Genomic DNA, 11,233 nt, shown 5'->3' on the forward strand with positions numbered 1-11,233 from the left:
CTACAGCACTTCACCCCCCACTCCATCCTGCTCGTGTCTGTGTTCGTCCATAGATGTTCGTGGGGGTCCGCCCTTGCGTCACCATCTTCAAGCACTTCTACGCCCTTATCGGGTCTGGGAGGAGTAGGTGCGCCATCGGCGTCTACTACTTCCAGTTGCGGCATGGGATGTCCAGCTCCTACATCAGCGCCTTCTCCAGCGCCAAGTGGGAGAACTGGTGCACGGACTGGGTCATCGCCATGACCGACGCCAACGACCGCCTCGAGCTGCCGACCGAAGGGCCCCTCGTCGACTGCAGCAGCTGGAAAGCTAGGCCATCCCTTCTAGCAGAGCTCGACCGAGTACTGGACCAGGTCAAGGTTCTGGCAAGGGGCGGCCTTACATCCATGACGGTGCTGGGCGACTTCTTGAGGCACCGCATCGCTCCCCTGCAACAGCGATCCAGGTTGGCCTGCATGTTCACCGGAATGAACGACTGCAGCAGGATCGAGCACGGGGCCGGCACGGATCTAACCGACACGGAGCTGGAGGTCCTGATCTGGGGGATGACCGGCAAGGCGTATGCCCCGGAGTTGCTGGTGCTCCCGAGAGGGATCAAGGCACTGTGTGAGGACCAGGGGATGCGGATGGCGATCCTGGCATCACTGCCTACCCTCGACGACGGTGGTCTGGCGGTCCGGCAGGTGAGGGGTGACCCCAACCGCGGCATCCAGATCCCTAGCGCCTCACTTGACAGCCCCCGGCACACCGATCCAAGCCCCGGCGGGTCCAGCCACGGAGCCCCGGCACCCTCTGGCAAAGGGAAGGAGCCGGAGGCTGCCAGCTCGCGGAGCAGCTAGGACCGCAAGGGGGACAGGTCACAGAGACTCCACCGCAGTGATGAATCCTTCATGGGGGAGCCGGTGCCAAGTGCCAGAGGACATCGGAGTCGGGGGCGGGGGGCAGAGTAGCTCCCAGGCTCCACCGCCGCCACCCCATCACCATCAGTAGCCGTAGGGGAGGCCTGAGGAGCCGCGGCGGTATCTGCCATAGTAGCGACCACCACCACTGCCGCCTCAGCCTCCACAGCAGCGCCGGGCACCGCCACCGCCACCGCCCGAGTGGCAGCAGCAAGCCCCACCGCCACCACCGCCACAGCAGCAGCAGCAGGCCCCGCCACCACCACCGGAGATGCCTACGGCGGAGCAGCCCTACCAGTTGCCCTGGGTGCCAGCCTCAGGGAGGAGGCAATCCCCAGTCTTTTTTATTTATTTAGTTTTTACTTTTTGAATCCTTATCTTGATGATGATTGCTAGGACTACTCGCCCTGTCTCAACTTCTACTTCCTCCGGCGACTCCTCGGCCGGGAGGTCCTGCCCCCATCAGGCTTCCTCCACAACCACTGCTGAGGGGCCAGCAGCTTCACTGACAGCGCCTCCAGCCCCGCCTGCGCCCACGGAGGTCCGGGCCGGAGCTCCGCTGGCTGAGGCCGCACCCCGAATGGAGGCAACCCCTCCAGCCACGGCGAGCGTAGAGGCTGCTCCGGCGGGTTCAGCGGGAGCCACGGTGAAGGCGCCCTCCATAGAGCCAGCTGCGGAGGAGGTCGCGGCGGAGACACCAGTGGAGGCGGCAACTGCGGGGGCAGCCACAGCAGAAGTTGTGGGAGCAGGTGATCGGAGAACCAAAGCGGGCGTGCCCAGCTCCGGCCCCTAGTCCGCGTAGGGGGATGTGCCGAAGGTGGTGCATGGGAGGCACCTCCTCTCGAGCCCGGTGGAGGTCCCCCTTCCCCGCCTCCTGGTCAAGGCCCAGCGGGGATGGAGGAGGCGGAAGCGAGCTTCCGGTGGGAGTGGGAGAAGCAGGAGGCGGAGCGTCTTCAGCTCTCCGACTGGGAGCACCGGCTGGGGGACTGCATCCAGGTGGTGGCCTCCCGTGCCGTCGAGGAATGGGCCCAGCTCACGCAGGAGCGCGAGGCCCTCCACGAGAAGGTCCGTAGGACTTTTGACCAGGAGGTCGCGGTCGCCTCCCGGGAGAGGGCGGCGGCCCGGAAGGAGAAGGAGGTGGAGCTGAAGGAGCGGGTAGCTCGTCATACCATCAACACTGCCAAGGCTATGGCAAAGACGATCGATGACGAGCAGGCCGCCCTCAACCATCGGGAGCAGGACCTGTCCCTCCGGGAGGCAGCCACCAAGGAGGAGGAGGCCCGCCTCTCTACCCTCCGGACAGACCTGGAGGCCCAGCGACAACGCCTGGAAGAGGAGAGTCGATCCCTCTCCCAATGGCTTGAGGCCCTCAAGCACCAAGAGGCTGAGGTGGAGGGGCTCCTAGCAGAGTAGCGCGCCAGGGCCCAGCAGATTGCGAAGTGGGTTGGTGAAGCAAGTACTGCCTTGGAACCCCTTGGGCTAAGTCCCATCCAGGTTGCAGAGGCCCCTTCTTCCATCTGCGCCGTACTTCCGACGCTGGACTCTGCCGCCGAGCGTCTGCAGCGCCTGGAGTCCACTCTTGTTGCGCGCCTCGAGGCCAAAGGGCGGGAGCTTGCTCGGATGGTGGTAGACCATGTCCTGACCTGCTTCTGGAGCCACGACCCCACCATCTCCTTAACTCCAGTCCTGGAGGGCCCCGCACCAGAAGTGGAGGCCGCCGCTCAGGTGGGAGTACAAGAGGCGGTGGAGATCGTGGCCGCCCACTTCGAGCGTAATGTGGAGCCGGACCTGTAGAAGGAGAAGGCCCCTCCATACTGCCGAAGGACTAGAGTAGTTTTTGTTGTTTTTGTACATATTGTAAGTTATGTAAAATTTTGTGTACGATATGTAATACAAATTGTTTTTGTACACATTATAAGTAATGTAATATTCACTGTATGATATGCAATATAAAAACTTTGCTGTTTTTCATTTGCTTGTTCTCCTTCGGTCATGTGCCCCCTGGCCCCGAGGCCCCTTTGCCCCCAGGAGGTAGTCGCAAGGTATTGGGGCTAGCTACCATGAAAATGAGGTTAAGACCTGCACATGACTTAGGATCGACGCTTAGCAACATTCCCACAGGGTCCCGGATCTCACTGGCAAGAGTCCTTTGAGATGTAAAACTAGGCTTAGTGAATCAGAGTGCCAGGACCTAGCCTTTAGGATTAAAGGGATCCAGACTTCCGGATCCGCAGTTCTAGGTACTACGGTACTTATCCTAGGGAGGTAGAGCATGCAGGCTTAGGGTACGGAACCAGGCTAAGCGGCTACACGACTCCGGGCCTCCCCCGAGGACAAGTACGCTTCCCCGAAGCTGGTCCCCAGAAGACCGGACCCCTCCTTCCTGTGAAGGAGGGATCTTGGGTGGAGACACAACCCAGCAACTCAATTCGGGCCTCAAGCACAACACAGGAATAAGGGACCACACGGGGGTTAGGGTAAGCGGGAGGCAAGAAAAAGAACTGAATTTCATCTACCTCAAAGACAGACTGAGAATAAATTTATCCTTGATAAATTGGTACAGATAGAATGTGCGATGAACGCCAGGGGCCGGGTTTACGAGCGCGGACCTCTACGACCCTGGTCAGCACGGAGGTGCTACCATATTATAGAGGAAAAAATTTATTCTCGGCTAGGACCCTAAGGATAAAACTTACGGAGGCGCTCAATGTTCCATGGGTTAGGTAGTTGCACGCCCTCCTCCGTAGCTAAGCAAACAGAACCGGGTCGGCACACCTTTGACACCTTGAAGGGGCCCTCCCAGCTGGGGGAGAGCTTGTGGAGCCCCTCTCGGTTTAGGATTCGTCGTAGGATTAGGTCCCCAACCCGGAGCTCCCTACTATGCACAAACCGTTGATGGTAACGCCGGAGCACTTGGTTATACCGTGCATTTCGGACCTCTGCTCGCCATCTTCGCTCGTCGACGAGGTCTACATCTTGATGGCACTGCCGCTCCTGCAGTTCCTCATCGAAGGCTTGGACTCGTAGCGAGCCCATAGTGATCTTCAGGGGAAGGCATGCTTCAGCCTCGTAGACTAGGAAGAAAGGGGTCTCCCCGGTTGCTCGGCTGGGTGTGGTCCGGTTCCCCCATAGTACACTCGGAATCTGGTAAACCCATTTCGCACCATGCTTTTCAAGATCATTGTAGGTTCGAATCTTGAGTCCTCTGAGTATCTCAGCATTAGCCCGCTCTACTTGGCCATTTCTTCTAGGATGTGCCACAAAAGCGAAACAGAGCTGGATGCCGATGTCCTCGCAGTATTCTTGAAAGTGCCAGCTCTTGAACTGGGTCCCATTGTTGGTGATGATTTGGTTCGGGACCCCGAACCTACCTCGCTAATGTAGTAGACCGGCATTTGGATGGTCTTGACTTTAGCGGTGGGACTGGGCTGTTCTCCCTGAGCTCGGGATTCTCCGGACCCCAGGTCTTCTGGCTTTTCCCCGGGTCGGGACCCGGCCGGACCCCCGAAGCGGGGTCGGTTGTTACATTGGTGGTGGTCGGACCTCCACTTTCCACAGCGGGACCTTGGGGGCCCCCTGCATGAGTTTCTCAGACCTCTCTGCAACCAGCACCATGCTAATCACCTCAGTCATCGCTGCAAGGTATAGAAACAGCGTCTCACTTGGCTCCAGAGCTACCAGTACTAGCAGGGAGGTGAGATACTGCTTCATCTCCTGGAAGGCTTGCTTTGCCTCCTCAGTCCATGTGAATGGATCGAACCCCCTCATCAACTTTAAGAAGGGGAGAGCTCTCTCTGCCAGCCTCGAGATGAAGCGGCTGAGGGCTGCAAGCGACCCCGTTAACTTCTGCACATCCTTGAGTCATGCAGGGGGCCTCATTGCTTCAATTCCCCGGATCTTGTCCGGGTTTGCCTCGATCCCCCGGTGTGACACCAGGAACCCGAGGAGCTTCCCCGTCGAAACGCGAAAGACACATTTCTCGGGGTTGAGCTTCATGCACGTTGTGCGCAGTTTGTCGAAGACCTAGACTAAATTTCCTAGAAGGGAATTCGCTTCTCTAGTCTTGGCTACGATGTCATCAACATAAACCTCAACTATGTCTCTAATCAAATCACCTAATGTAATGTTCATTGCACGAGCAAAGGTGGGCAACGCATTAAGCAGTCCATATGGCATCACAACATAGCAATAAAGACCATCCACTGTTACAAAAGTTGTATGCTTCCTATCTGCCTTAGCCATTTTGATTTGATGAAAACCAGAATAGGCATCTATGACAGATAGCAAGTCACACCCGGAGGTGGAATCTACAATTTGATCTATATGTGGAAGTGGATAGGGGTCTTTTGGACATGCCTTGTTGAGGTTGGTGTAGTCGATGCACATCCGAAGCTTCCCGTTAGCCTTTGGGATGATGACCGGATTGGCCAACCACTCGGGGTGGTGGACCTCTTCGATGAAGCTAGCTTGCAGCAGCCTAAGGACCTCTTCACGGATGAAGTTCTGCCGCTCGATGGACTACTTCCGTGGCTTTTGTCGCACCGGCCTGGCATCAGGGTGGATCTTTAGATGGTGCTCAATCCCCTCCCTAGAGATCCCGGGCATCTGGGACGGCTCCCAGGCAAACACGTCGACATTTGCTAGGAGGAAGGCAATGATCGCGCTTTCCTATTTCTCTCCCAGGTTCCCCCCGATGCGGGTGGTCTGGGAGGGCTCTACTCCAACCTGGATGATCTTCACGGGGACATCGTCCATCTCTGACGGATGAACTTTGGGCGCCCTGGCTAGTGCCCTAGCACGTGAGGATGAGGGCTTGGACCCCTCTGCGCTGGCAGCCGGGGCGAGACCCGCTGCAAGTGCATGCAGCTTCTCTACTGACGCTACGGCAGCGGTCCGGTCGCCCTGCACAGTAAGGACTCCTGCAGGGGATGGCATCTTGAGGACCAGATACCCATAATGGGCAACGGCCATGAACCGGTACAGAGCCGGCCTGCCAATGATGGCATTGAATGGGAGGTTGACCTCCGCGACAACGAACTGTACGTTCTCTGTGTGGAAGTTTTCCTCCGTCCTGAACATGACCGGCAGGGAGATGGTCCCTACCAGGTAGACGGGATGTGGGCCCACTCCGTAGAATGGGCGTGACGGGTCCAGCTTGAACTCCAGGATCTGCAGCTGTTTGAACGCTGCATAGCTGATGACGTCGAGGCTGGAGAATGGTTGAGCTTGATGTTGGCGATGGTAGGGGCGGTGACAAGTTGTAGCACCCCGGCCCCTGCCATGTTCTCCGGGCAGTCGGATGGCCCAAAGGAGATGGTGGTGCTCCTCCACCGTTGGTGGGGCGCCGCTTTCGGTGCCCCCCGGTTCACCGAGAAAACTTCCCAGCGAAGAGTCTTAATGTCTCTCCCGGAGACGAGCTCCGAGCTGCCGCCGTACATGATGTATAGCTTCTTGCGGTGCTCGTCACCCCCGGACTCAGAGTCAGACTGGTGGTAGAGACCCTTAAGGTCCTCCTTTGGGGTTTGGTACCCCAACTCCTTCTCCGCCGCGGCAGTGTCGGTGTCGGAGACCTTATCCTTGCCAGACCGCCACGGCAGGGAGGAGTCATCCTTGGAGGACTGCTCATGCCTCTTGCTGATGCGCTCCGCGAGCTTCAGAATCTCACGGCATTCGGAGGCGCTATGGCAGGCCCCAGGATGAATAGGACATGACCTAGGGTCGCTACGCTGCTGGCGCGGACGCTTGCCGCGCGGGTTTTGGCCCCCGGCCGCTGCCACTGCAGCGACCGGAGCACCAGTCTGCGGCTTTTTTGCATCGTGGTTCTTCTTGTTCTTCTTCTTGTTGCCACCAGGGGCAGCGACACTGGAGCCCCCCATCTGGGTGGGGCCTCCTTGTGGGGCAGAGTGCCATGCACGACCCTCAACAGCCCTGGCGCACTTGTCCACCAAGGCAAATAAGGTGGTGACGGTCTCCACCTAATGGGTCGCCAGTTTCTCCAGCATCTTCTCATCACGGAACCCCTGTCGGAAAGCCGTGATAATAGATGCATCAGAAATACATGGAACGGTTCCACGTACCTTGGTGAAGCGGGAGATGAAGGCCCGAAGGGTTTCCCCGGGTTGCTGCCTCACAGCATGGAGTTGGGCCTCCACGCCGTGCTACTGGTACGCGCTGGCGAAGTTCATCGAGAACAGCACACAGAGTTCTCCCCAAGATTGGATGGATCCTGGGGTGAGATTCATGAGCCAAGTTCGGGCTGGCCTAGTCAAGGCTACATGAAAGTAACTTGCCATTACGGCGTCGTTACCCCCAGCCGCCGTGATGGCAGTGATGTAGACCTGTAGGAATTCTGACGGGTTGGTAGACTCGTCGTACTTTTTCGGCAGGTGGGGCCGAGACTTGGACGGCCAGGTCACCGCTTGGAGGTGGTCTGTGAGCGCTGCATAGCCCACCCCAGCCACCGGGGCCTGAACATGTCCCTGCGGCTTTTGTACAGCCGCATCGAGCTCGGCCTCGAGGTTCCGACCCTTGATGTTGGGCCGGCGATCACGCGCCCGCTCCATGGTGACGCGGGCATCCTCTCCCGCACGTCTGTGGTTGAGTTCTGCCCGCAGGTCTTCAGTCCGTGCACTCCTCACTGTTGGGGAGTGCACAGAGCCGAATGCGCCGCCATGACGGCAGCGCTGCCTTGACGCAGATCCCCCCACAGAGCCTGGAGTGACCTGTGCCAAGTTGAGCAGGCGGTCAACATCATCACGCCATTGCCTCAACACGTCTGGCGAGGCAGCCACATCCGGCGGGTTGTGGAGCAGCTCCCTAGCCGCCACCAACGGCCCGTTTGGTGCGGGCTGCAACAGGGCCTTGGAGGCCTGCTCCGCAGCATGCTGCAGCGCGACGCGCGCCACAACCCTCGATGGAGGACGGTGAGAGGCATGCGACGCAGATGATGCCATTTTCTCCCCCATCGAGTGGTCATGGTGCTCGACTACCCGTCGCATTGTGGTCTTGAGCCTTGATCAAGCGCAAACCAAACTTGCCCCTACCTAGCGCGCCAAATGTCGAAGGATTTCTCCAACCGGGTGGCGGAGTGCACCCGCCTAATCCTAGTTTAGGATGAGTTTGGGGCAAGTCAAGGAATGCTCGATCTAGAGACGTATAAACACGAGAAGCACATAAGGGTTTAGAGTGGTTCAGGCCGCCGGAGCATAAAACCCTACGTCCACTGTGTGTTGTATTGCTTGTGAGTTTTTGGAACTTCTCTGTTAGTGAGAGATTTTGTGTGTGTGAACTTATGTGCTAATGTACGTGCTCTCCCTTTTATAGGCTCAAGGGGAGCCCGTACACTGAGCGGGGCCCCGACAGGTGGAACCGATGACATATTAAATAATGTACACATTGAAGCCTTAAATGCCTCAGATCCGGAGATCTTCCTCATCAGCCTCCGTCCGTATCCTCCGTCTGGATTTGGTTTTGTGCGGTTTTGCTAGCATAGGATCTGCTGCCGCTGACAGGCAAAGGGGCTATACTAACCTGCCGTGCTGTAGCCTTCGCGCACTATTGCAGCGCATGCCGTGGCCTTCCTGTAGCAGGTCATAATAACCCTTCGCCCACAAGCACGGCACTGTGACGTGATGCGCCACCTCGGTAACTGGTGGGCTTACCGTGATGTCTCCCATACCTACCCAATGTGTCAGAGGGCAGCCCATGCCCTATCTTAGGCACGCGCACCCCAACCATCCGCATTTAATGCGGCAGTTGGGCTGGCTTCTCGCAGAAGGCTGGAATCCACCAGACACATGTGGCAGCACCGGACCTCGTCCCTGGTAGGATGGGAGGTCCGGGCCCCCTGGCTGGCCCAGGCGTGCAGGCCCCCTGGGGGTCCGGCTTCCTCACGTGGGGGCCCAAGACCATCCCATGGTGGTTCGGGCCCATGGTGGCTGTTGCTGAGCATCTTGTCCTTGCAGGCACGTGGAGGCGCCAGACCTGCTAGAGCGTGGGGGGAAGTTCGGAGACCGTGCCCCCAGTTATCAGGCCCGGACCGTACGCCCTGTCGCCCAGAAGCTTAGTGCGAGGTTATGGATAACCTCGCGCCTCCCGGGCTGAACACACAAGTAGGAGGTGAAATCAAAATATATGCAGGTTGTTGTGTAAAAAGTCAAGAACTTACTGTTAAACCCAAATGGAGGTGAAACTACACATAGAATGCAAGTGTGGTGTAGAAATTTAAAGGGGATTTACTTAAAGTTTAAAGCTTTGCCAAGTTTTATGTTAGTTTCAAATCCTTAGCTCTTTTGCGACTGGGCCTTAAAGCAAAGTTGTAGATCTTGTTAAACTCTACATTTTTGCTTTTGGGCACATTTTCATTTGAGCTATGGTTTGAACGTTAGCTAGACTTTACAGTGGAGTCCCTGTATTTTTGGAAAATTTTGAGTCAGTCCTTTCGTCTACCTCAGCCCCTCTGCTCTGCTCTGTTCTGATTTCTCTCTGCCTGACGCCACACCACTGTGGCAGAACCAACCTGAATTACACCGGCTCAAGTTTTCAAGTTTGCAGCAGTAGAATTTAAACCACAACCACTATACACGTTGCCAGTACGGATATCATGCTAAGCCCTGGCATGATATCACTCGGTAGGATCAGTGTTGGCCGGGGACGGGTCCCACTCCACAGACCAACCATCGGGCAGAGTGTAAGGCCATGGCATAGGCAGAGCAGAGTCCTCAGGGGGATTACCTGAATAAAAAGTCAGATTGCAAGACTGAGTATTCTAATACTCAGCAAGGCTTACCCGTTTCATTGTATACTTTAGCCATGTAACTAGATTTATGAAGGTTTTAATGGTTGTGGGTAAAGTTTTTAGCTGAAAAGCAACAAAGAGTAGATCCTTAATTTCAATTCTAGCTTTCAAGTTCTATGTGATCATTTATTCTAGGTAAGCACCTATAACTACTCAAGCATGGTAGAATCTTTAGGCAAACATCATCTTTGATAACCATAAAGTTGCTCTTGTTACTCTATGTGGTAAAGGGATCAAGCAGTCTCAATCTCCGCGAGAAACGGATGATTCCTGAATCGAATTTCAGCCTTGCAAGGGTAAACCTAACTCACACGCTTGGAATATCTAGAGATTATTCCGAAGCAACCGTTTTCCTTTCATTCCAACTCGTGGATCAAATCCACCACAAGCGACTGCAGGACCATACGCACATCCAATGTGCAGGACGTACGTCTGTAGTACGACTACATGACCGTACTCCTGGTTGCCCTGCAACACGTATTCCCACACGTCGAATCGAGTAACCGGAAAAACCAAATACGAGTGGTGGGAGGTATGTCCACTCCTCGGGCCGATTGGTTACTAGGCTTACCGCTTAACATATTTCACGGCATATGGCTAGTACTTTCAAATGCTTAACCACCGCTACCACACACTGCGACCAAATTTACCAACACAGACGGGGCACCATCTCCTCCATGATATCTCACACAAATCCCGTCCGTCATCCTTATAGTGATTATAGGAATGTAAACATTGCAATTCCTATATCACGCGAGTGACAGGAAATCACCCGACTTCTATCGATCCTATTAGTGTAGCAGCTATTCGAACTCAAGTTCTAGTATTCAGTATATTGGTTCCTAGGAAAATGCAACTAGGGTTTCCCATACAACTCCTAAGAACTTAATGCATAGATAGGTATAAATAAATATAGATTGCAGTGTAAATAAAGTAGTAGGTTATGTCTAGGACTTGCCTTCTTGAGTGGGGTTGGGAGCAGGAGTGTCAAACTTTTTCAAACTTTGGTTCGGAGCTTCAGTTAGACTTTCGACGATGTTCCCGGGGTCTTCAGAAATTTTCACTTCTTGTTCCGGGATCAGTTCGTAGTCTCTGTCGGCGAGAGTAGTTGAGTCTAAATGATATGCAAAGATATAGCTTAAGGAATGCATACATTTTCATTTTATTTCACAATAGAGTTGCAATCCAATGAAAACATAGTTTATTTATCACATATATCATTTACTATTTTACTGGGCAGTCATTTATCGGGTATAAACTAACTTAGTTAGCTTGAGTAGACAACATTTTTTTTACAAAAATTAAGTCACAAGGATAAATAACAATAGCACTTAACATATTATGTAGTATTTATAACTGTACATACACACAAGATTTGGTTCTAGGTTTTTGTGCATAGGTTATAATACTCAAGAGCAATACTTCAAAATATTTTCATAATTTTTAAGCATCTAGATCTGCAGATATTAAATACACAAGGTTAAATAGGTATTATCATGATTAAACTCATTCATTATAAAAATACTATACAACAGTA

General features: G+C 54.7%; 1 protein-coding gene across 1 annotated transcript; it reads left to right on the forward strand.

Moving 5' to 3' along the window:
- The first annotated feature begins 1,793 nt into the window (after positions 1–1,793).
- On the forward strand, positions 1,794–2,693 carry LOC112873071 (M protein, serotype 2.1-like). Its single transcript, XM_025936099.1, has 2 exons — positions 1,794–2,288; positions 2,394–2,693. The coding sequence occupies exons 1-2, from the start codon at positions 1,794–1,796 to the stop codon at positions 2,691–2,693; spliced, it is 795 nt and encodes a 264-aa protein (XP_025791884.1).
- The last annotated feature ends 8,540 nt before the right edge of the window (positions 2,694–11,233 follow it).

The sequence above is a fragment of the Panicum hallii genome, chromosome 9, assembly GCF_002211085.1.
Source record: "Panicum hallii strain FIL2 chromosome 9, PHallii_v3.1, whole genome shotgun sequence".
In the NCBI taxonomy this organism is placed as follows: Eukaryota; Viridiplantae; Streptophyta; class Magnoliopsida; order Poales; family Poaceae; genus Panicum; species Panicum hallii.